General features: G+C 41.1%; 1 protein-coding gene across 5 annotated transcripts in view; it reads left to right on the forward strand.

Moving 5' to 3' along the window:
- The window catches only part of NUBPL (nucleotide binding protein like), a 158,663-nt gene that overhangs the window by 75,470 nt on the left and 56,442 nt on the right, over positions 1-26,751 (forward strand). For 2 of the 5 annotated variants that reach the window (XM_040600336.1, XM_040600340.1), the window contains one exon: positions 9,373-10,314. The exons of 2 other annotated variants lie outside the window; for them this stretch is intronic. In XM_040600336.1, the coding sequence (XP_040456270.1) occupies positions 9,373-9,435 (63 nt within the window). In that variant the 3' untranslated portion in view covers positions 9,436-10,314. Of the gene's footprint in view, positions 1-9,372; positions 10,315-17,067; positions 18,262-26,751 lie in introns of those variants that run through there. One more of the 5 variants, XM_040600338.1, reaches the window with a different exon arrangement.

Raw genomic sequence — 26,751 nt, forward strand, 5'->3', positions numbered from 1 at the left:
ATACTGCAGCAAATGTAGGTCCTCTAAAACTGTCAGTTGAGCCTTTGATAGTTGAGCCTGGATACTGTCAAAGGGTCCTATCCAAAGATGTTTGGAACAAAATCTGTGCATTGTCAGTACCTGGGTTGTTTTCAGCAGGAAGTGGAGCAATTTACACACAAGAGGAAATGGATTTTTCAGTGCATTTATTGTTAATGTTTTATTGCCAAAGGAAAATGTGAGTTGTTGAGGTGATGGAAGTCAAATATGCAAGTCTAAAGAAAAGCAGTTGCATATATAAAACTTCATTAACTCTGATAGAGTAAGATTTTCCTAGCTACTATTTTCTTTCTCCTCTGCTGGTGTTTATCTGCTGGGCTCTGTAGGGCAGGGTGTTGTCTGCCACAACACAAAACAAACTGTGTTTGTGCAGTATATAGCATGATGCAGCCTCACTTGACTGGTGTTTAAATGTTCCTGTAAAAATAACAGTGACTAATGCTGATAATAGATGGTAGAATCAATTAGAGATAAGGTAGAATCTACCTATGGTACTTTCTAATATCAGTAATACCATGATTGCTAGGCATGTGCTGAAATACTTTTTGTCCTTCCCACTCTTTTAAAAGAAAAAATAAAGGGCGGGGGTTAACACGTAATCCAGTGTTACTAACATACCGATCAGGATTCCAGAGGAATAGTGATAGTCTTAAAATTGTAATACATCATTTTGTTTTGAAAGAGAAGCAGCAGCTCTATGGCATGTTGGTTTCTAATTGAACACAATATTTTTGTTAGGCTTGGGCAAGGCCTGTGCTGATCCTCTGTGGAATAATGTAGTGATCTTGAGTCCGAATTCTTGTGAAAAGGAATCGTTATAAACTATACGGTAGTTTCTGTCTGGGAAGCTTGATCAGCAGTGTGAAGGTTTGAATAGATGCATGGATTAGGTCAAAGTTGAAGCAAAACAGCTAAGCAAACTAAGATGGAAGGCTCACAGTATCTGAAATCTATAATAACCAAGAGTCTAGCCTGCAGGGCTATCAATCTAAAAATTCAGACATGTGGGATAGCATTGTGAAAATCAGAAAAGACAAGAAAGTCTGTTGTGTTGCCATCTGTTCCTCCTTGGACTATGTTCTTGGTAACGAAAGGAGGGGTTATAAGCACCATTTGTGGCAATTAAGTTAAATATGAAGTGGAATAAAGATTGACAAATGTGTGTGACTCTGGGGAAAACTCTTAATATTCTTTGCCATTGTGTCTGTGAGATAATAATTGTCCTCAGAGAAAGAGTTTTCAGATGTCGCTAACCTCTACAGAATGAAAAATAATTTCCCTTTATATCCCTGCTTTGCTTCTCATTTTAAAGACAGAGAAAATTATTGTTGTTCTCTTGTATTTTAAAAGAAAAATTAAATTCTTAGCACATAACTGATGGTGGGGGGAGGTCACAGAAGGTCAGATTCTAATCTTTAATACAAGACACCCATCGCCGTGTTTCTCAAACTAAAATTACGGTTATTCATGCATGAACAATCACAATTTTTCAGATAGAGAACAAGGTACTCGGAGCTGCTGAAATTATCTCTGCTCTTGTCCCTTAAATTTACAGGGGTGTTTTTATACAAAATTCTATGCTGTTTTTGTTAGAACACACTTAAATCAAATACAGAATCACGGAACTGAAATAATACCTAGCAGATTCAGACAGTGGGGGATAAGGATGGTGATTGACTTCTCAGAAACCCAGCATGCTGTCACACCTAAGCTCTGTCAAGATTAAAGGGTCTTTCTGAAATGTGTTAGCTAATACTTTTTTGCTTATACACCTGCTGTGTGGTTCAGCTTGCCTTTCTGCTATATAAGAGCATAGTGCTCACTCTACACTAGAATTTTAAAAGTATGTAAGCAAACTTGTCTAAATTCATTATTTTAATACTTAATGTAATTGGTGGAAAAGGGAAGTTTCCTTTTCACAACCATCAGAGAACTAAGAACTAAAACAGCACTTCCATAAAAAAGAAAATTACTTATAGAATTATGCATGTGTTAACTCAAAAAGTTCTTCCTCAGGGCAGACACAGATTACATAAGACTTGTGTGCTTATGGAAAGGGCTGACTATATAGTGAAAGGATGCGATGGTTTAATGGCTGGAGGTCTCTTCTGGTGAAGCTTGAGACAGTCCCCAAGGAGAAATAAACGGTGCTGGTAAAATGATTTTGCTCTTGGTATAACATTGACTATGTTAGTATTTCTGTCAGATTAGTTGTTTTAAGTTGTGGCTTTTTCTTAACACTCTTCAATGAAAAAACTTTGTTATGTGCTGTAGAAATGGAATATTGCTGTACTCACGTGTTAGCCTGAATGGCAGGGGCTAGTCTAACAGAAAGAGGGCAGACACATTGCAGCAATTGGGAGTGACCTGAGGTCCTCTACAAGAAGCTAATCGTTTCTTGGTTTAATCAACAATGAGGATTTACCAGACCCTTCTAAAGATAACTGAGAGTCTTGGGAGCATTTTCCTCCTCCATCAAGCTGTGGAGGTGGATTGGCTGACTAGGGCTTTGTTTTTTTTGCTCACCCAAACACATGAGAGAGTCTCTAGACAGCAAAACCTAGTGAAGGAAAATCAGAAACACTGCTAAAATTGTGGAATAGAGAAAACGGTAGGGGAGAAGATCAAATAAGGGAAAACAAATGAGGGATCACTGAAACCAGGTGGAATTGATCATGCTCAGAGGTAGGGAAACCTCATGAGAAGGAACCAACAGCAAATCAAGTGTTTGAAAAAGGCATCCTGGAACTTGCAGAAAAGAGGGCTAGAAACACAGCAAGTACTACAGAACATGATTAATTGCAGTGGAGTCATTCTTCCACCAAATAAGTTCCTTAAATGCCCAGTGAACTCTCTGTCGGCACTGGGGGAAGAGACAAGTAGGGGTTCCAAAGACACTTCCATCTGTGAGCACAAAACCCAGAGAGATATGGGACAGTTGGTTATCTTGGGAGGACTTCCTTCTAGAAACTTCTGGGTTTTTTACAGACTTGATGGCACAGTGGATTTGTTAATACCTTGCTAGAACAGACATGCTGGCTGTGACCATTGAGCACTGGACTCCCATCTGTCTCAAGATCAAAGAAGCTGCTTAATCAAGTACAAAATACATTTGCTGTACCAGTGTGTCCATTCATCTTCTAGAAGCTAGGGAGTCTTGTTGGGATAGACATTTCAGGGAGGAGACATGCTGGAGGCCGAGGCAAGTAGTAGGTGTGCCTCATCTTCTTGTCCTGGGAGTGAGGTGATTAAAAAAAAAAAAATAAATTGTGGAGGAGAGATGATACACCTCTGAGGTTCAGCAGGGATAGTATATTGAAGACAGCAGAGAAGTCATGGAAGAATGAAGTTTAGATTTCATGTTCTTCCCCTTCTCCATTATTACAGTGGTAGCGAGCCCTCATGGCAGAAAGTATGGAGGATGACTACTTTTGGAAAAAAAACCCAACAAATTCCAGGAAACATGTAACAGTTAGTTTAGTTCCTTAGTGTTTTCTTGCCGCATATTGTTATGGAAAACATTTGGCATCTATTAAGGAAAAATACTTTGAGTTCACCCTCTTGTAACATAAAAATCAAGTGTTGTATATTGGGAAAGCAGGGGAAGGCGAAAAAGAGCAAACCCAGTGAATCATATATAGCTTCGAGTGTTGGATCCCCATATCGCACAGAGTTTTGCAGGTATGCACAGGCTTACATGAAGTGTGGTGAGGAATTTATGACTTGGGTAGGAGAAGAGCCAGACTTGGAGCAAGGAAACCAGGACCTGTGGCTGGAAAACGTGCTTAATGTAATCCTGTCTAGCTTGTGATAAAGACCAGTGTATGATACAAACTCCACATGCTTCTTAGGGGAGGTTCTGTTACTGTCTAGTTCACGGTTAACAATGTGGAATGTATTCAGCCTTCTTGCAGATTTCATGTACTCATATATGTTGGTGAAGGATTTCGAGCTCGGTAAATTGCAAGCAGATCTATAAGGGAAGAGAAGAAGCCCAGTCAGGTGGAAAGCAAGGGCACAAGGCATCAGCAGTCTGACATAACAGAGGAAAGTACGTCTGGTTAAAAGTAACTTTTCAATTGAAAAATTAGAAATGTTACAGACCTTACTGTATATTATCCAAAGAGACAAGTGGAATTTGTATTCAGAAAGACTTTTTTTGTAGAACTCGATGGAAGGGTGATATGTGAGTAGGGTAAAAATGTACGACCTCTTAAAATTTGCAAGAAATAATTGGAGAAAAATTGAGGTAGTGGCAGCAAATAATATTTGCTGTTGTTTAGGTGTCCTGAAATAATTGCAATTGAAGAGTGGTCTCTTCAGGGTGTGATAGTTTTTTTTTAAAAAAAGCAAACCCTGAAGAACGCTGCATGGTGTGGTTTATGATATGCCTTATCATGAAGGCTGACTTTGAATGGTCACAGTAGCATTTGGTATGTGTAGGTTTGAATCCTTCATTCAGGGTGTAGATAGTACAGTGCGTCATGAGACCCTCATTTGTGCTTCACTGCTGAAGAAAATGCTGAGTGGTAGGATAGTCCGTTTGAGGGATGTTACTATATTGCATTTGAATTGCGCTGTTCTACTTAACCATGTTTTCTGGGCAGGTTGTGCTTTTTGATGTATATAATGGCACCTGTGTGATGTACATGCGTAATGGCACCTTGGGGCTAGCAGTGTTTCCCAGCTGAGGCTCCCTCAGAGGATGGCTTGGCTGTTGCAACTGCTGATATATAGGATTAAGAGGAAATTTCCCATGAGCACAGAGGATTTTTTTGGAGGTATTAGATTCCGAAAGCATCCAATTTACTTACCCATCTCCTCCACTTCATGTTGTAATTTATGGACTGACTTTTATCGTCTCATTATGTCCCCTTTCTGGGCTGAGACTTCACTGCAGCTTGGCAGGAGTTGCCAGTACGTGCAAAGAAGATTCTTACGGTAGAGCTGGCCAGAGGAGGACAGAGTGGGAAAGGCTCCTGGGCCTGCAGCAACCAAAAATTTCTCTGTGTGACATGAAGCTTTTAAATGAGCTTCTAATTTAGATAAAGCTATGTTTGTCATCATGCTTCTAGTGCCTTCTGAGTTAACCACAGTAAAATAGAGACACCAAAGGGCAGCTTCAGTCATGCACTGAAGGCTGGAATCATGTCAAACAAGGAATTCCCATGGAAGCTAAAGCTATTTTAAAATATCTGATTGAACTGGAAAATGGACTGTGGTTGAGCAAAGAGGAGTGTTAATAAGAGCAAAAGCCATCACCTGTCATCATTTTCATGCAGATGGTAGCCGAGTCTAGTATTTGTCCTTGTTGTAGTCACTATTTGATTAGTTGCTCATGGTTGATAGTTTCCTTTAGCAATGAGTAAAGTATAAACCCCTAAGTTCAGTTAAGCAGATTTAAATACCTTATCCTTCTTTGTAGGTATGGTAGCATCCACAGCATTCAATATTCCAGACAGTCAGGACTTGCATAGATTCTCCCTTGGATTGCTGGGCTGGATAAAATATCTTAATAGTTTTGGAGTCTTTTAATCACAAATACAAGTTAGAAACCATGTCAGTACCGGGATTTGCACTCTGTGGTGTACTTGGCCTGCAAGTAAGTGATGGGATCGGTATGCTTTTTCGGAGTTGCTGATGATGTGTGTGTACAGTGGTTGGGGTGAAGGCAAATGTGGTATCAGCTACTACTATTTTGACTTTCCTGATGGGTAAATTGTATTCTGTATTTGTGTGGCCATTACCCTGGACACCGTAAGCCACTATAGCGAGCTGTTTGCAGGCTGAGATCTGTACTTCAGTGAAAGGCAAACTAGCAGGTTGCGCCAGTCCATGAGAGCAGGGCAGGCAGCTGCGAGCTGTACGGTCAGTTGGCAGTAATCTTAGCAGTGATGCATACGTCCCTCATGGGTGAGATTTTTAGGGGCAAAGAAATGCCGTAACTGAAAGGCTCACGTTTCTCTAGGATTACCATAGGGCTTAATTAGGTGAACTAATAAAAATGCTTGTGGTTTAAAACTACCCCATGTCTATTATCCCAAAGAGTAATGAATCAGGATGTTCTGATTGTTTAGACTAAGTAGGACGTTGCAGTCCTTTTGCTGATGAACTTCATTACAAGTTCTCCATTTCCTACTCCATGATCTATGCTGTCATTAGTCACCTCATCTACAGTGCCCTTTCAGTCCTGGGGAGGTTTGTGATTTAAAGAATGCTGCGCTCTTCTGGCAGTGTTTGTATCGTTGTTTCAGAGGTGAACAGTCTCTCATGTGGCTATTATCCAGCTCTTCTGACTCTGGACATCATCACCTTACACTTCTGCTTCTGCCCTCCCCAGTGCTGCTCTCTGACCCCATCTGGGCAGCGTTTGTATTGAACAACTCTGTTGTGTTTTTTAGGGCATTCTGTCTTCCTGTGCGCTTCTCCTTCATCCTCTCAAAGCAGGGAGACTGTTTGGCTTCCAGCTAACTGATGTATTACTGTTAAATAGGAAGCTGTCCATCTGCAAAAAAATGCTTTCAGAAAGACAGCCTATAAACCATTCCTTTACAGCTTCCAAACCGTAAAGGGAAAAACTGATCTGTAAAGTTCACTTTTGTCCTATTAAAATGAAAACTGTTCTGAGTGATGAGTAAGAAGTCATCCTTTACATTTTCTCCTCTGTCTTTCCACCCAAAAAAGAAATAAATAAAACCCTCTCCATTTTCAGTTGCAGCTCATCTTTTGATGAGCAGTGATGGGGTAAACCAGTGAACTGAGCTGTGCTGTCTGAAGATGCCACACTGAAAAGATCTAAGTAGAAGGCGGCGTTCAGTACGTGTGGGATTGTGTTTACGTAATGAAAGGCGTGTTGACAGTCCCTGAGATTCCGTTTAGACCTGTCACATATGTTGATTGATAGACAGGTCCTCGCTCACAGCTGAATTATTTTTTCAAAAATAGGAAACTAAGGCTTGAAAGAGTTGATTTTGTCAAGGACCAGTTACTGGTAGAGTTCTGTAAGGACATGCAGGAGATACTGGTCTGTTCAGCATATAAAGTAGTGGTCTAGGAAAACACAAAACCCCAGGGTGCTTAGCAAGTATGACCAGTTGCTGATAACGCTAGGGCTAGGTAATACCAGTGTGCTGGCTACAAAGAGTTGAACCAGGAACCTCCTGTTAAAGTGACAGATCAGCTACCTGGCAAATGAGAGTCAGTGTGCATTGTGGAATTGTCGCCCAGATACTCATTAGCAGTGTTTCGATGGGGAAAAAAACTAGTGTATTGGGATCTTGACGTAGGGTGACACACAAGTCATCCAGTCTCCCAAGCAGGATATCTGGTTGCTGTCTGGATGGTTTTGGAAGTCAGTGTTCCAGGGACTCTTGCCACTGGTGTCTTTGGCTGGATGAAATGAGTTTTCCTGAACTGCTCAGTTTTAGCTCAGTTTAGCTCAGTTTTAACAGTGGAGGTAGTCCATGGTCCAATATGACTACTGCAGCGTATGGATGATCCATCGCTGCTGATACCTTGATTTATGTACAGAACATCTCCTATCTTAACTATGTAAAAAACCACTGTCCTACATTAACTTTTTGCACCTGCAGGAACAATTTCTATGGTGTATTTATAATTCTGTGTACAATTTGCTCAACTCCGGAGCAGGAACAGCCTGCCTGGGCAGTATCTACAAGGGGTTAGACTTTCCATGTAGTTTGTTAATTGATTCATTGAAACACATTCTAGCTTGGTGTCTGTGTTTGTTAAAAACTCAGAAAATTACATGACTTTAGTTTTAAGGTCTTGTGAGCACTGAGACTGTGAGGTGCTGGGGCTAGGAGTGCCAGAGAACAGAACCGTACAGGCAGGAGCAAACCCTAGAAGAGAAGAGGCATGTTAGGGGTGCCTGGCCCTGCAAAAGGCTGCCACCCGGTTCAGACCAGTGACAGTTGGAGCTAGTGGCCCAGGTGAGAGACAGACTGTCTCTTCCTGCCCCTCAAGCTCTGGCCTCAGGCACTGGTCGGTTTGTTTGCTATTTTAAAGGCACATCGGGGATACAAGGTCCAACTCAAGGTTAGAGGCTTCTAAGTGCTGCAGGAGGCAGGAGAGATCAGTGCGGTAGGGAATATCGTGGTGATTTCTTGTAGTAAACCAGGGAAGGTTGTCAGTGTGGGGCCCATGTGCAGCTTGCTGGGGAAGATGAAGAAGTAGCTTGCTTACAATCTTAACGGAGTAGGAGCAAGCTGAATAGCAGGAGAGTTTTCTGTTGTACTAGACAAATACAACATGAGACACCAGCTCGAAATTGACAAAGGACAAGTTCAGATTACAGAGAAGGTGTAAATCTTTAACAGTGGAAGAAATCAACGTCTGGAACGACGTACAAGATATGTATGTATACAGACACAAAGGCACTCTTTTAGTTGAAAATCTTTATATCGAGATTGGAGAACTTCCGAAAAGGCATGTTCCACTTTGGCTACAAGTTTTTGAGTCAAGTACAGTAATTACTTCATGTTATGGTTTGTTCTGTGTTGGACTTCAGGCAGTGATTTTTATACATGTCACTTGACATTAAATTTATGAATACTTGATGTTAGACTGATCATGATCCTAGCTGTGTGATGTTTTTAGAGATGTTAAAAGTAGTATGCTTATTTGGGTCACTCCTGATAGTCTTACAGTTCTGTGCTCTTTTGCCCTCCGGCCTATCTGACCAGATGCCGCAGGTTGGTGTGCGGGAGATTTTGCTGTATGGGTTCTAGTGCTGTGGATTTACTTCTTTCCAATACCCACTTCGGTGTTTTGGAAAGATGTCGTTTTTTCAAAATACTTCAATTTCTGATGTGTGTATAGGAAATTCTGTAGTGTAGTCTAGTGCATCATGAATTAATTATCTCAAAAAAATGCTTTTTTGAATGTCGGTATTTTTTCTGATTCTTAATCTCAGTCCTGTGCATGGTGCATCTCAGTCTTCAGGGCGAGAGAAGTTTATAATTAATAGTACCTGTGGGACTAAAGTGTCTCCTTCCTTCTCAACACTTCTCCTCCAGAAGAATATTGATTCTGTTTTGCTGTTAAAGACAAATTGTTCAGACAAGTTCCATTCTCAGAATAATACGGAAGTTAAATTTTACACCACCCTCAGCCCCAGTTTTTAAATAATGCTTGTACTTTATGTGTTAATGCATCATTTTTCCTGAACGCAAAACTGTCTAAATGAACCCATTTATTGGAATGTTTTAATATTTCTTTTGAGGTGTGTGAAAGAACAGATACCTAATGAGATGTAAAATACTCCTTTTTATAGAAAATGAAGGTGCTAAATATATGTTTCTGTTTTTACAGGCTAAAGCCTATCTAAAGATAGCTATGGAAATAGTAAGACGACTGCCAGTACCTCCTGCTTGAAGTGTTTATCTCTGAAACTTACGAAAAAAGTGATCTTTTGGTGCAACCAATGCAGAAGAGTCCTGCTACCTAATTTTGTCGATGCCATATTTTAGTTCTAAGAACTTTTTTAGGAGTTAATTTGTTAGAGGTTAAATTAAGATTGTTGTAGTCACTGTTTTTCAAATCATTGTTTGGCCATGTCCAAATGGATTGAAGTATGCAAAAGGTGATAGACAATATTTAACTGCTGGGTTGTAATGTCATCAAGCAAGAAGGGGTGAAGTGTGTTTTTTCACATGTGCCCTGTTTTAAGGTCAGGAATGAAAACCAGCCACTCCAGACAAGCAGAATGATGAGAGAGATGCCAAGGTATAAGTCTTGCTTTAAAAAAATGACATTTACAATACTCTTGATTTGTGTCACTTTTCATTCAGCTTTTCACTTGGTTAACTAGCAAGCTGACCTTAAGTTCTGCAACATTTTAAGAATCAAATTCAGTTACGTAACTGCAATACTTTTGTGTGTTCATCTTAGAAGAAAATTTAAAAAATTCCACATATACTCTGAAGACTTCTTGTGATGGATCATGAGCAGATTCATTCATTATTTATTGGATAATGTTCGATCACGAAGCAATTCACGGTTTAGTGGAGAACGGATTGCATGACTGTGAGGCTGATTCCTTGGCTGCTTTGCATTATAATGGACCCAGACAGAAGACTAGGTAACCAGGGTCTTCACTGAAAACCAGATGTTGTGCCTGAGCTCAGTTTGCTGGGGGATGCAAATGATCAAGATAAATTAAATTTATGATTACGTACTCCTATTGCAATATAGCAACTTGGAATTTTAATATAAAGATATATTTTTGAAGTAAAGCAAAATTTGGTCTTCAAACTGTGTGACCTTCTGGTGTGGTTTTTTATGGCCTTATATTTTTGCAGTCTTTGTTTTTGTGTTGGTGTGTGGAAGTGGAAGAATATGCCTTCAGGGAATGAGTTTACCTTTACAATTAGGTGTTTGAGTTGACATTTAGGCTTTTTCATTTACACAAGTAAATCAAGTGTGGGTATCTTAAACATACACCTTAACCATACCGTACTGGTAATTTGCTCATACTAGGGAGTTCTGCTGTTGACCTCTGTGGGTCCAAGATCTTCCCTGTAGTCCAAATAATTATTCATAATTTTGAATGTAGTTGTTTTTTCTTATTGAAGTGATACAACATAAAAATTTGGTATACATTTACATTAAGAATATTTAAGTATATGTATGCAGAATTTACATGGGAAAGCTAGACAGAAATTATGGGCTGAATTTCAAGCCTGGGTGATTTTGTAAACATGTAGATTATATAAACCAAAAAGTGTTGAATTTTTTGTTTTTCTTCAGGTCAGTCTTCGAACCTCCTTACCAGCACCCTCCCCCATGAGATAGCAGTGTTTGGCTTTTTCGGTAGCGTATTATCCCAGGCCTGTAGAATTGACACAAATATTCACTTCCTTTCAGTCGTCTAATATATTTTACAAAAACTAAAACTGGCTTAGTGTTCTGCCCTTTCATATTTTATTGATAACCGTGTTTTGTAATTGAGTATTATTCTTACACATATTATTTGTTCACTTCTGCTTTACATATTGTAATTGTTGATATGTATGTCTGTAAGTAATCCTGTGGGTGTTTTGGCATAGTACAATCACAAATTTCAGTGGAAAACCTGGGATTTCTGGCTTTCTTTAGCAAAAGACTTGATACTTTTTGTACTGTGGTTTGGGTGGGTTTTTTTTTTTGTTCTGTTAAAAAGTTTAAGTCTCTGACACCCAGTTCGTGTTGAGACTGGGTGAATAATCAGTATACAGATACATGGTTGTTTGTTTTCCCTTTCTTTCTCATTATTTCTTGGGTTAGTTGAGGGATGAAATTGGCTTTCAAATGTCCTTGTATTTTTACTCCTTTTTACATTTTTCTCCTTTTAATTAAGTACTGTGGTTTTGCTCTGTTGAATTTTTCACCTGCAGAACTATTTTGAATGCCTTTATCAAGAAACTGGTTATAATGATGAAATACAGTTTCTAAGCCAACCTGAAAATTCATATTTAATTCATATTTTTGTGGAAGGATTGCACAGTGTAGTAGGTGAAACCTGATTTATTAATTTAAAGTTGTCAGGCATTTTTTTTTTTTTAGATAAAAAAATAAATGTACAGAGTAGGTAGGACATTTCTGCATTTAAAGGATAGCAATGGTAAACCAAACTTAAAATGAGAACGTACTCGCTTTACTTTCCTCATTCTCGTGACTGAAAAAGTGTTTCCCAGCCCTTCTCCTGCAAAGGCAATGAAGGGCATTGACACAATGTTAATGCTGCTTAATGGTATAGAAACACATACTCATATTTTTGTACTATGCTGTACACTGTTAAATACATATTAATGAATTCTAGTCAACATGCTAGATTTGAAGTCATATTTCATAAAATCACTGATACACGTTATTGGATTGGGAGTCTTGGTGGTTGAAGCAGTCGGAGGTTGAGCAGGAGAGTGGCATTTAACCATCGTTTATAAATATAGATTACTGACTTGATACACAGTGGTGTTTGCTTTTTTCAACTCTCAATATTTTACTTTAATCTCTGTGATATTTCCTAGTGTACTAGTACGTGGGGGTTTTCCCCCTAAAAATGCTAATCCCAACAATAGGACATGGTTTTCCTGAGCTGCATGGGTAGATGGTCTTTGCTCCGGAGCAATGGAGACTTACTGCAAAATTATCGTTGTCGTGGGTTACCAGCACAGAATTGTTGGAGTGTGCAGCACTGTAAGCTGCAGTTAACACACTGTAAAATCCCACAGAGGAAGAGAAAGAAAGAGGAAAGCTGGGGAGGCACAGGTCCGAGCAGGCAGGAGTGGGAACAGAGGCGAATATCAGTCCCAGGTCCCCTCCTGCGTCGATTAAGAGCAAAATTCCCAAGATCGCCTTGCATCACTGTCAGTTATTTTCACTTTCACAACGTGGCCCTTTGTGTAGTGACCACAGTTCTTGTCTTCGCAGATAATTGCTGTGCTTTCTGGGGTGAGGAGCGTATGGGCTCCGTCTTAACACAGTGCGTTTCCCGGCTTTTAGAAGTTTTGGGTTTGATGAAAGTGAACCTGAAAGAGGGTACAGAATTTGTGTCAGTGAACTCTTTTGCTGTAAAAAATTTAGTGCTATGTTTAGGCCATTGTGAACTGTTTAGCCTTCAAGGCTGCTGTTTGTGCAATCGTTCACATGTTAAAATTTCTCACAACAACAAAAAACATTTTAATTGTTATTTGAAGTTATGAAAGTAGTTCGCAAATTGTTCATTTTCTTCTACTGATTCAGTTTGAGTTTAAAACTGCAACCCATTTTTGCTCTGATTGGTGATCATGGTGATGAAATCACGTTAACGCAGACAAAAAATGGCAGCAGCAGGTCATCTTCAGTATATTAACTAAAAACCTCTAATTCTGAACTTCCTTCAGATTTGTTAGACTCGCTTAGATCCAATGCAGGAGGTAAATCCCCCATAATGTCTTTTCCTTGGTAACTATATGGTTTTCACCTGGACCTACTTGAACTCCCTGTTGGGTTTTTCCTGCTTGTGATGCAGTTCATGGTGGTTGGAGCAGGCTTTGACCTGAGGCAGGTGCTGTGTACTGGTTTGTTGGTAAACTTTGTTCAGGCTATTAGTGGGGCCCCTAATGAACCAAAGGCTGCAGTCAAGTGGGGGGAAAAAGTCTGTAAAGAAGGGGTGAATCTTATGCCTGTGGGAATGTCTCCAGGTTCCCAGAGACCCTGCCATAACAATATTGGGGTTGCAGGTGCAAGAATGTATGTTGGAGAATAACAGCAGGAGAGCGACAAGAAAGGAAAACTTGTCTGTTGCTTAGGTGAAAGATTAAAGAGCTGCAGGAGGCTCTGCCGGCTACAGAGCTCATTTGCAAAGGCTAAGGCACCAAAGATGCTATGCAACAATAAAAAGGGGATTTCAGTACTTAGCCCAGATGTGCAAAGCTTCTGTCAGAGCATCACCAACTCAGAGACTGGCACTTAAGGTCCGTACCCAAGTCACAGGCACTACTTGTTGTCCTAGGTATCACTGGTGGGGATAGGATCTCCATGATTCCTTCTCTACAGGGTTTGCAGGACTTGCTCAAGGTGCAAAAAGCTTGTTCTATGCCTGCCCTTGGCTGAGAAGATTCAAATCCATAGCTCCTAAATTTAGGAGAGGTCCTCTGCCACCTGGCTTAGTCTTTGCTAAGGACCATCAAGGAGTATTCATCACTACTTCTGATCAAGCTGCATGGCTTGAGGAAGAAATAAGGAACAGAGTCTTGATGATATCTAATTGATTTTTAGCCTGTTGGCTTGGGCTGGACTTTGATCCTTGCTTCCAGTCTTACTGATGAATTTTACCTAAGAAGTCTCTGAATAAAACGATCAATTCTTAGGCTGATGCCTGGCATTGTAGCTGCTTCCTGTCTTGAGAAAAGGCTCTGTGGTTCTGCTTTTGGGTTTTGACGCCCACTTGTCGTTTTAGTTTCTCCTGGCCACATCTGGACCTATAGTGCCGTCATCAGTTTTCCTTCACAGGAATGCTTCCTAGCAGAGATGGTTAGGGGGGAAGGCTCCTGCTTAAGGAGGACGCCTGACAATCGGATCCATCTGAATTGCTGATTTAATTTCAGAATTGACTTACAATGGCAGGAGTTATAATGATAATTATATTTTATTTTGGCAGCATATCAGCCAAGGCAGCAGTATATCAGCCACAAAAAACACAGCAAAAGAATAAAATCATTCCAAAGGTAGTTTTCAGCATAAATTTAAGATTTATCTTTTTTTTTTGCACACTCTGTTTTACATTACAAATATATTAAGTCTAAAGAAAAAGTATATTCAAAAAGTCTAAAAAAAAGGTATATTCAAAAGTGTGTATTTTTCCATTATCTTTTGCATTATCTTTTATTTTTTTCCAGCAAGAGGACAGGCACTGCTTGTCATTCCTTACGCACCTCTTCCTCTCTGTTTCTCTGTTTGTATGACTCTGTATCTGAAACCCACTTTAATCAATGCAAATAAATGACTTCTCCTAGGGAGTACATGAGTCTTCGAACAAGCTAGTGGTGGGGAAGAACATCTGTTGTCCTTCAACATTGCTTTGAGGGCTTACAGATTTATTTGAAGTGTTTTCACTCATACCACTGGGATTTTTTAAAACTTGTGTTATTTCCTGCGGTCCAGAGTTTTTCTCTTTTCTGTGAGAGAAAGGCAGGAGACTCCCCACATTTGCCTCCCCCATGTGAGCTTCCTGTTACTGAACAAGGTCTGTTTTAAGAATACAAACTTCTGGTTGCTTTTTCTGAAAAGTGTTAGATTATTTAATAATGATTTTCTAATGGTACTTATGGGTACTTTTTACTTCCAGGGATTTCCCCTCCACCCCCCGGATTAGAAAATACTATAATTTATTTTTAAAGCACAGTTTAGCTGCCTATTTGGGAGAAATAAACAGGGTGAGAAGCCATCTTATTAAGCCAAACCCCTGTTCTGTAGATTTAATTTTGGAGTGTTTGTCCAGTGTGTAAATGTTGCAAATATTTTTACATTTCATCAAGGGAAACCGTTAAAATGAACAAAAGTTCAGGAGCCTGAACACTTCCCTGCTCTACAGGGAGCATTTTGAGGGTGGCATGAGATCTGTCTGCAGGCTGGTCAGAGAGGCCAGGGGGAGTTTTAGGGGGTTTTATCTGCTGAATCTACATGTCTCTTTTTTTAGAGGAGGAATCTCCATATAAACGGGATTTTGTCTGTGATACCTTGAGGCCTCTAATTAATTACATTTCAGATGGAGTCAGGAGGGTTTGGGTTCACACTCCCTGCTTCCTCCTGCAGGATAATAGGACCCAATGGCTATGTTGGAGTTACTTTTTAGAACAAGCGTTAAAAGGCTGGGAAAATGTGCCTCGTAAGCATCTAGGCTTTGAAAACTTGGTCTAATAAACCCACATTTATTTGTGAGTGCCAGCACTGCTGGCATCTCTTTTGTGGTGCCTTAATATCCTAAGCTTTTAGAAAGCCTGTGAATTTGTGGCTTGTTTGCACTTTTTTATAAATGCGTGTTTTACAAATGCATTTCTTATTAACACACACTGCTACTTCACTTTTGGCTTAATTTCTCCACAATATAAATAAAACTCTTTTTGTAAAGCAATTTTCCTTGACTATTGGTAATGCATCTGGAAAGTTATTCCTCTAGAGAAAGAAATGACAGGGCTGTTTGATGCTGAATGCCTTCTTCCCTGTTGGGTTAACATAGGAATTTGTAGTCGCTGTCTCAGTGAACGCTGTTGGTTTTGTTACCCTGATGGGAAATATATCCTCACTAATACAAAATGAAACTGTTGATAAAACGCCTTTTAATTATTAAGAGCTTGTAGCTCATGAACATTGGAAACAGTACACACTAGAGTAATTTAAAATAGTCCCATTTTTACACTTTTTATGTATGGTTTTTAAGAAAGTAGTAATAAGAAAGACATTTGGGCGGTCCGTTCGCTGTTGGAATGGATTGCGTTCCGCTGGCTGGAAAGGTCTCCCAATTTCACAAAGGATATGGCTCAGACAAGCGTTATTCACCATCAGTGCCTGTGTACAGAATCCTGTATGTGAATCCGCAGCAGCAAGTGACAGGAGGGAAGGGAGGTGACGTACCAGTATTTGCCTGGAATGACCTCATGCCGGGAAGCAATAGGAATTTGTTTGGCACAGCAAAAATACAAGCAGAATTATGTTTTTAGTGAAGGCAGACGGGTCAGGGAAAAGCAGGGGATGTCTTAATGGTTTGTAAATGCGACTGGCTTATGAAAGGAAGTAAAACATTTATACTGTCAGAAATAAAATTGTGAATGTGTCTGTCCCACTTCTGCCAGAAACGTACAGTCAGGCAATATGTGACCTGGGGTGCCTGGCACCCTGGGGACATGTTGATTCTGGTGCTTCAGCGAGGTGGCAGGACAGAATCATCAGATCTTGGCAGATCGTCAGGAGCCCTTGTTTATGACACAATTTCTGCATGTTAGGGAAGCTGTTGAAAAATACATTTACAAGGGAATAGTTGAAAGTAGGTGCCACAGAATGTTACTTCAGAAACAGGACAAATTGGTTCCTGGTCAGTCTGTTGCACATCGGATAACGTGCCATCGCAGGGTGGTTCTTCATTGAAGTTACCAGCATTTTAGCTGTCCTTACCTCAGGAGTGGAAGTTGAATACAGTAGCAAGATACATACTCACTGGGAAGTACTTTTCCTGACACTTGGGTGATACAAACAACCAAGGAAGCATTTTGAATACTTTACTGAATTGCTGTACCAGAGCTTAACGTGCAGTAACCTGGTTTCATCCTATTGCAGTGATTTTGTTAAATTTTTTTTTCCCCTATACAAAGTGTTTCATGTATCCTTTTCCAGCACTTTACTACTGTCAGTTGGTCAGACAAAGATACAAAGATTTATATGTAGGGGCTCCTAGAGGGAGTTCCACGCTTTAAAGCGGGATTATATAATATTCTTCAAAATCAGATGGTGAATGATGGGGTTGTTCTTTATTTTCCATTTAATTTTCAGGAACTACAGTCACCATAAGATACCAATTGGACATAATTTTGGATAGTCACATTGGAACTCTATTAACTAGGTGCTAAATCGTATCTTGAGAATATGAACAAACAGGCAACATGAAGCTCTGAGTTTTTTGTATATGAATGCCTTTAGCCTTATCTTCATTGGTGTGGGAACAATAACAAGCTGTGGCAGATAACAGGTGAAGGACATTTGAGAAGCGTATACGTTAATTGTCAGCGTTAAGGGATCATGAGAACCTGTCTGCTGAACCCAGGTTCCTGATGCAGCATGTGCACGCGCTGATGCCGGAGCCAGCAGAATTCAGTGCCACGGGAGTTCTCACCTCCTAGGGGAACTCCAAACTCTTTCTGTGATTTGCTATTGAGAGAGGTCGCACCGATGCCAGCGTGGAACCTTTGGACTGTATGTTCGCATGTCCCGAGTGCAGGAAGTGACTCACCAAAGTGTTTATTCGTCACATTGTGATCTGCTCTCCCCGGGAAAACAGCGATCTGTTTACTCTGTAAGGTATTGGTGCTTGCTCTCCCCAGGGAAACAGGGATCTGTTTACTCTGTAAGGTATCCGTGCTTCTTATCAGTCTGTGCTATATCCCTGCTGGGGCTGGCACCAGTCACTGTTTGGTAGTAGCTGGTGCTCTGGTTGTAAAAGGGCAGTTGCTGGGTGTAATACTTAGGAAACATGCTCTTAAATTGCATCTGGCTGCACCTGGCAGTTGCTCGGGGCTGCGATCATTGCTTTGATTTACTGTCCATTTGGGTAATGCTGTGTTGTTTGTAGGCAATGTGTGGCTCTGTAATTCTAAAGCATTATCATTCACAAGGTACAATCCTGCACTGAGAATGACCCTCTAGCAATGGTACCTCACCCTTGTAGCTCCACCACTTTGGGAAATGCTCTGTGTGGGCCATGGAGGTGGTGGCAGAGCAGTCTCCTTTCCTCTTGGCCATGAAGAACTTATGTGGGCGTGTTGGGACACAGAGGTCATTGAGGGTCAATGAAATGATGTGAGGAAATAGCCTTCCATGCTATGTTTGAACATGAAGCTAGTAAGGAGGGAAACTTGGAGGAAAGCTGGAGCCTCTCTGCTGTTTGTGGTGGGTGACCTGGCTGGACACCAGGTGCCCACCAAAGCCGCTCTGTTGCTCCCCTCCTCAGCTGGGCAGGGGGGAGAAAATATAATGAAATAACTTGTGGGTTGAGATAACGAGAGGGAGAACACAGGCAAAACAGACTCAAGCTGGGGAAATTAATTTAATTATTACTCAATCACAATCAGAGTAGAGTAACAAGAAATAAACCCAAATATTAAAACACCTTCCCCCCACCCCTCCCTTCTTCCTGAGCTCAACTTCTCTCCCCGTTTCTCTCCCTCCTCCCCTCCAGCAGTGCAGGGATGTGGGGAAGGGGAGTTGTGGTCAGTTCATCAGACACTGTCTCTGCTGCTCCTTCCCCCTCAGGGGGCTCCTCACACTCTGCCCTGCCCCAGCGTGGGGTCCCTCGCACAGGAGACAGTTCTCCATGAACTTCTCCAACATGGGTCCTTCCCACGGCTGCAGCTCCTCACACCCTGCCCCAGCGTGGGTCCCCCCGCGGGGCGCAGCCCCTCAGGCCCAGGCTGCTCCCCGGGGGTCCCCGCGGGGTCCCCAGCCCTGCCCGCAGCCCGCCCCCAGCCCGGGCTCCTCTCCCCTCTTCGTTTTTTTTGCATCGTCTTTGGTTGCCTGTTGATTTGCTAGCCACTGATGACTTCAGTAATACTACTACTGCATCGCTTTGTAAAATAGATAATTATTTTTGCCCTGTATATGTTACGAAAATACTTCATTGTGCCTTCATGCATTGCAGTGCCTGTCTCGATTATGATGGGAGCTTAACTGAAAAAACAGGAGAAGGAGTACAAGCGATTGGTTTCTGTTTAAGTAATTGTATGTTTTCAAAAAAACCTTTACTATTCTAATATGTGCTTGTCAAGCAATATCTAGAGAACATGTGAAGACGTTTTTAACTATGGCTTTTATTGTTCTTCAGGTTCTTTTGATAGTGTGTTATTCATGATTTTAAAAAGAACTTTTTTTCAGACTGTAGCAGTGTTTAATACGTTCAACTGAGAAACAAAGCTCAGAAAACTGTTTTTGCTACTACGGTTTTATAGTTTCCGATGGGACATATGAAATGCATATTTTCTACAACCTCTGCTATCTAGCTTAGTGCTACTAAGACATAAAATAATAGAGCCTGGCATCCATGATAAAGAAGTGGTTGACATAAAATGCAAAGATAATGATTTGTGGGTTATGTTATAGCGTAGAGAAGGTAAAAAGTTGCCTGCACCTCAAACCCAAGCTCTAAGGGCAGTGATGTCTCTGCACGTATTATGACTTCTAATCCTTAGTTGCGAAAAAAGAATTCATTTCGCTGTTGTGATGTGTTGTGGAGAACCGGATGGCTGTCTGTCTGTAGGAGGCTGGTTAACAGCTTGACAAGCCTGGCAGCAGTGAAGTTTCCTAGCAATGAGCACCTTACTCTTCAAGAGGATTGTTGCATTTTGATTAAGATAAATTTATTGGCATTACTGTACACAAACAATTTGATTCAACCCTTGAAACTGCTGAATGCTGACCTCCAGGGGTTTTGTCCCACAGGACATTAGAGACTGTCATTTTGGCAGGTGATCCCAAAGTCATTGACTGACCTGCAGCCTGAGGCGCGCAGCTGTGCTTATGCACGAGGGAGGCATGCGTTGCAGAAGTTGCACTGATTCATCGTCTCTCCCAGGAAACCTCTGCCTGGCTGACTTCAAGCCTTGCTTCCCCTAAGGGAGTTTTGAGTATTCGTGCTCTTTTAACAAGCTACGTTGGATGATACTTCTATGAAGCAGTGATTCCACAAGAGCAGAAATACTGTCAGAGCTAATTCATCCCGAAGCTTGTATTAACTGCTCATTACCAGTATTTGTCACTATGTTTTCTTCAGCTGTTGTTTTGGTGTAAGCGATGTCAAGTGATCTGACAACAGCAGAAAATCACACTGCTTTCAGAGGGCTTGATGCAGTTTAAGTGTATTCCTCGCAGTTAGCAGTCATCTGCAGACTAGCATCTCTTCCTGGGGGACACCTGTTCTGCAAACCGATCCAGGTTTCAGCCCAACAGTGCTATTTGCTGCGGTACCGATGCTGGTGCTTCGTTGCACAGTGCTGGTGACTTGCCCAGCTTCATGCCAGGCAGGTGTGGAGTAGTGCTGCTCTGCTCTGGGCCCCCCGCAGCACGCCAGCTCCTTGCACTCCGGTGCGGCGATTCTGAGTCCTGCTACAGGGACACTCGCATGGGCTGCAAAACATGGTGTAAGCGTTGGTGTTTGTAACGTACACCCTGGATCAACCCCCTTCTTTGCATTACAGGGGCTCAAAACACTAACTCCCTCTGTAAAAGCTAAAATCACCGCCCCTAATTCACTGTGAGGGCTATAAAACAGAGGGGTTTTTCCTAATGTTTCTTGATACAGGAAACCTTCCCAGAGAAGTGACCCCCTGGCAGACAGGGTAGGCTGTGGGAATGGGCTACCAGCCCTGTGGCTCGGTGACAAGCTGAGCAAGGCTCATCTTCTAGAGCCCATGATGAGGGCACAGCCCATCCCTGCTGCTTCCTAATGGATTTCACCCTTTAATTCTCTGTAAGTTGTAAATCAAAGCCAGGCATTACAGATCCCTTTTATACTCTGCCCAGCACTGTCTGCCTGTTCCTTGGGATTGGTGAGAGATGTGTGTCAGGTGTGACCTGCTCAGGTGCCACACACACCCAAGGAGAAGGCAGGGATGGTTTTCAACAATGGATGAAACTCTTCATGGGGAGGCGAGTACTGGGATTATGTGGAAATACAGAGATAAACATGAGCCTGTGTGTGTCTGCAAGCTGACTGCAGGTTTTGTTTAAAGAAAAATGTCCCGTAGAAGTGTGGTTTTCACTAGGAGGTGAAGAAGAGGGAGCGCAGAGTAGAGTTGTGGTTGTATGGGGAAGCTTTCACACGTGCCACTAGTGCAATCATTCTCTAGTTTAGAAATTTGCCCTAGGTCCTCTCTTCCAAAGAGAAACTTCATGTTGTTTTCTCAAATGACTGTGAGAATCACCCTTCCTGCTGTAACTTCCCAAAACAAGGGCAGGTTTCCTTTCACAACTTTAACCTTGCTGTTCCATTCAGGGATGAAATAACAGCCTGTACTAACCTAAGAGAAAGTAAGTGGCTTGGAGGCAGGTTTTCTACCCCTAAGGTTCATTCTGTGTTGCAAGCAGCGTACAAATGACTTTTTTTTTTTTTTTTTTTTTTTTTTTTGGAGCTGTTGTGTCACATAGAGTCACTCTTTTAATGTCGGAGTAAAATCACGGCGCTAAACTCTTCAGCAGCTTTGCATAAACAATTTTGTGGTAGGATGACTGCCACTGCCTAGTTCTTCTGCTCCATTGACAAGGTTTTTACGAAGGCTGAAACAACACGTAGCTGTTTATCTTATGATTACCCAATTATCTTTGATAGGTATAGGATTAAAAAATCAGATTGTATTTGTTAGAAATGTGCTGAACTAACTGACCACACAAGACATGTAAACCGCATTTGCAGAGAAGGTGCAAGAAATTTGAATGCTTATTTGCATTAAAAACCCCTCTCTTTCAGAAGTCAGTGACTTTCTTTTAATTGACTTTTCTTTTGCCTTTCATTATTAAAAAAAAACCCAACAACAAACAACCAAACCCAAACCTCCCTGGTTCTTACCTTTTTCTGCTTTCTTTGAATCACTTAGTTTTTCAACAGAGAACACTGAGCGAGGTCTTAGGTGTAAGTTCTAAGTAGCATGAGGCTTTGGAGCTGGCAGCAACATTTGGGGGAAGACTTTCAGGATGCACCAACCCATGCAGTGTAGTCATTTGAGGCAGATTCTGTTAGTTTAGTTCTTTACAAGAATATACACTTTTTTCTTGGCTTTATCTTCATGACAGATACCAAGAAACTTATATTTCTTGATAATTTCACACTTAATGCCCACCTATACAGTACGTTAAAAGAAGCTTTTTTCAAAACGTTTATTTATTCTTCTAAAATACATATACTTTTTTCTTTACATTTTCAAAACAGAATTGGTAATATTAAGGCTTTGATTTTCAAACTGGAATGAATTGCAACTTCCTTTGTAAAGATTTTTATTCCAAATTGAACATATTGTGTACCAGGCCCTTGTTAAAATTATTTCTGCAGATCCTACTATGTGCGTGAATTTGCAATGCTATGACAGAAATAAATAGGTGTGCAATTGCTTCAGATATTTTTCCAAGTATATAATGATAGGATATATACCACATATAATTGCTTCTAAAGCCAACTGATAGATTGTGACTATACTTTTCTAATGTTCTCTTCTAAAAGCTTGCAATTTGTATTTCAGGATATGCTGCAATTTAGCTTTAAAACATTATTTTGACCCGGCTTATACTAATACTGAGATTTCAAAAAAGAAAAGGGAGCAATCCTCCTCCCCCTTGTTAAAGCCCAGTTGGTGTGGCTAGGTGAAATACCACAACACGTAGCAAATAAGAGATCTGCCTTGCAGCCTCTGTTCTTTTTGTCCAGTTTTGAGATGGCTTGATCAGATGCCCCTGGAGTCTTCTCCCAAGATGTACAATACAAACAGATTTGTCACAAATGTTAACAGCAGAGGCAAAGAAACTTCTGCCTTGGTAGATGTGTCATCTGAGGAATCCACTCTGTTACATTGCTAAAATGAAATGCCAGGAGACGGCACAGATCACAGCTTGGATTAGGTAGCTGTCACCAGGAGGAAGACAATTGGGCTTTAGCCCCATTTTGTAATGTTCAAAAAGTGCACAAAAGGAATGGAAATTTGTATCCTGAATACTTGATTCCTGTATCCCTAGAAAGTGTATTTCTACAGAAAATACCCACGTACTCCGATTTGGCATACAAAAGAATCCCTGCTCCAGGGAACAAACAGGTCTGAACTAACCGAATGCCTGCGAAGAGATTTAAGCCTGTCTCTAGGAAGGGATGCAAACCGTGCTACCAAAACTATTTGGAAGCTTTTTCAGTCCAGATTCCTCTGTGCCTGTAATTTCAGCATACGTACAACAACGAGGCATTTGTGCTGCCTTTTATGTAAGGACACATTACTTGGTACGCTTACTAGTGTATTGTGCCTAATAATACTCCACCTAAACCCTGTATGCTTTTGCATTTACTTTGCGTGTAGACCTGACTGTAAGCATCCGTGCTAAATGCCAGCACCTGGGCATTGCTGGTGTCACTGGTTGTGCCCGCATGCGGTGGAAGTTCCTGCTGTCCCTCACGCTTCTCTTTGGTAACCCTGAGTTTGTTTTGAGGAACAAAATGTACTTCCAGAAGAGCTGTAAGATAAAAGATACGTTCTTCAGCTGTTAGGCTAAAATAACCAAATGAAGGCCAAATCTCAACACTTTTGAAGAATTCAGTTTTCCTGTTCCTGTAGGCAGGGGCACCGTTCTTTTCTCCTCACCACCATTACGATGGTGACCTCCTGTTGGGTTGAATGCTCAGTTACTCCTTCTGATATACCAGAGGTATTCAAGGAAGAAAAAAGTTTGTGATTTAATATTGCTTTCACAGAACAGTTAAAATACTTTTTCTGTTAAAATGGAATTACTTGCATTGATAGAGATGGCTCATGTAAGGATGGAAGTGTGTTTTTATAGAATAGGGGGCTGCCAAGCAATTATTTTGGAAGATGGTGAGTGGAAATCACTTGGAAAGAGGAAAGGTCATCTTGAGCGTGTATGAACAAATACTGCCATTTATTCTTGAAGAACAATAGGTAACTTACCCATCACTTCTATTTCAAAGTTGCTTGGCATGACCTCATTCTAGTATTTTCCCCATGCAAACAAACATCTAAAAATGCTTCTGTTTATGCTCATTAGCATAAACACCTTCAACACCACATTGAAAGTGACTTCTACATCTGGGCGCCTTGTAATCTATTAATAAGCACATGCTGTTCAATAAATTATTATTTTTTGTTAAAAGCTTTAAGAATTTATGTTTGAGAGTTTTTGTTTGGTTTTGGGTTTTTTTTGAGAAGTGAGAAAATAGTTTGGAGTTTGTTTTTTTTCCTCTTTGTATCTGCTGTAGATACCTGTATTTTCTATCTAGATACCAGGTAGTGCACAGAAGGGGAAACTTTGCAAAGGTCAAGGAAAACATGTTTTCAATACAATGAGAAGGTGAAATGCTGGACAGGGAACCCAGCCCTGGAAGGTCACCATTGCCTGTGAATAATTTAAAGAAGCAAAACCAGTACCCAGTTTTGAGTTATGATTTTGCACTAGAATGATGGCCTTAGCCTGAAACAGTCCAGTCATCCAGATTATTCTGATGGCTGTTACGATTTTTTTGTTTTCTTTTTCCATACCAACTTGTACTTGGAGCTTATGTTTTACCACTTGCCTTGATGTTTCAAGGTTGCTTCCTTGTGGCTTGGAGCTTTGATGAGGTAGTGATAACCTCTCTGTTTCCAGTATGCTTTTATTCGTGATATACTTCCTTATATGCATGGCATACCTACTAAAGAAATTATAATTATCAAGCTGACACAGTCTGTATGTGGCCTGTCAGGGCATCTGAACATTTGCCGAGTATTGATTTTTCTGCACAGTGTGAATTAATGGGAAATTTCAAATCCTGGAGTCTCTTCTCTGACCTACTGCTTCAAACAGCATTGCAGAGGGAGCGTTAGCGAAACAGAGATCTGAGTGATTGATGAAGGAGCTGACCATGTGAGTGCTTGGTGTATTTGCACAAGTTGGGGCGATTAAAGCTAAGCATGAAATGAGAAATGAGAGGGAAGTGCAAAACACTGTTTTATCCAACTTGAAATCAGATGACTTCAGACACCAAAAGGTTCCTCTCCTGTGACAGCTTTCAAACCGCCCTCACAGACTTCAGGTGGCACCAGCTGATGCTATAAAGGGAGAATTCAGTCATCTGAATTGTCTGGCTTTATTTCCAGGGTAGAAAGAGGTCAGAGTGGCTAAAATAAAGTTAGTATAAGGTCTTTAAAAAAGTTAATGTTTTAAAACATGTGTTTTCTATTTCTTGATATGACCTCCAGTTCTAGGGAAACAAAATTGAAGGTGAGAACAGCAAATCAAGAGCTAATATTGACTCGGAGTGATCCCAAGTTCAGTACTGCCAAAACTGAATTTGCAAACAATCAGGCTGCATAAAACCCATGATCTGCTTAGGAAGAACAAAAAACCCCCAGCCAGCTAACCATCCAACCAACCAACAACAAAAAAATATTTTATTTGCTTATGGTCTTGGAGATTCTATTTGAGACTGTATTTGCGGATTTCTGCAGCTGTGGAGACTAGAACCTTACTAATTTGTCTTAATGGAAGTCAACATAATAAATTCCCAGAGCTGCAGTGTAAGGGGAAAAAAAATTGGGAGTATTTTATGAAATTGTGGAAGTTGGCAAAATTGCAGGTTGGGGAGATAACAGAGCAAAACCCCGTTACTGTTAAATTATTGCTTAGATACTGACAGGATTAGCTTTCTGTAGCCCTGTTTTAATGCAGCTGCTGTGGGCATTGGGTGGATGAAGTTGTAAATAGGGCTAATCAATGACAGAGGAAATCCTGTGGCAGCAAACAGGCAGTGGCTGCGATGTGGCGAACTATAAATATTAAATGAATGAAGATCGCAGGCAGAATGACTCATCAAAGGAGCTCACCTGTCTCCTAAATTAGATGGACCAGAGTGAAAAAATGAGGGACTTTGATGGATGCAGACATCCTCCTCCCCTCTGACATCAGGCAAACACAGAAAATTGCCCTCCTGGCATACCACCCCTTGCTGCCAGCTGTGTATTTACTTTCTCAGGAGGCCCGAACGTGCCCTGGCAGGCGTGGGTGCTGCAGGGGTGCCAGGCAGCGGCAGGGTGCTGGGTGGGTGGTGGTTCTCAGCGCTGCGTCTGAGTTCCTGCTGACACGTGAACGAAATGGCTGGTGAGGACTCCAGTAACCTAACTGCCCTCACTTCTGCTCTTTTGTACCGAGTGGATCACTACATACAACACTGAGACTGAAATAAGCTGTACACCAGGTCAGCTGGTTGGGAACTTTCTGGCAAATAGTGTTTCATCAGTAAGTGGTAACTGAATGAAACCAAGGCTTCACATGTTAATTTCCATTTCCCTTCCCTCTCCCTAGTTTCTGTCCTCCCCTCCTTCCTACCTTCTTATCCCTTCTGTTCCTCCAGTTGGCAGTGCCGCGATCTTCCCGTGCCTCTAGCATCTCTTAGTCCAAGTTCCGCTTCTTGTTAGACTGGCGTCAGGTGTTCAAAGATCCAGGTAGTGAAACCTACCCTGAGACTCAGGAGTTACTTTACACGGCTCACACACAGCTTCGACGGCTACCTTTTTTCTTTTTTGCCCATGTAATTAATTTTTTTTTAAATTGAAAATATTTATGAACAGACTCCCTGCCTTTGTTTCCCCAGTCCTCTGCCCTGCTGCTGCTGGGCTTGTAAATTTTTAAAATTTAAAACAAATAAATTTGATTATATATTAATACATTTTTCTGAGCTTTTTACCTTCTCTTAGAATCTTTCATCACGACAGTGCTCCTAAC

The sequence above is a fragment of the Falco naumanni genome, chromosome 7 (assembly GCF_017639655.2).
Source record: "Falco naumanni isolate bFalNau1 chromosome 7, bFalNau1.pat, whole genome shotgun sequence".
Lineage (NCBI taxonomy): Eukaryota > Metazoa > Chordata > Aves > Falconiformes > Falconidae > Falco > Falco naumanni.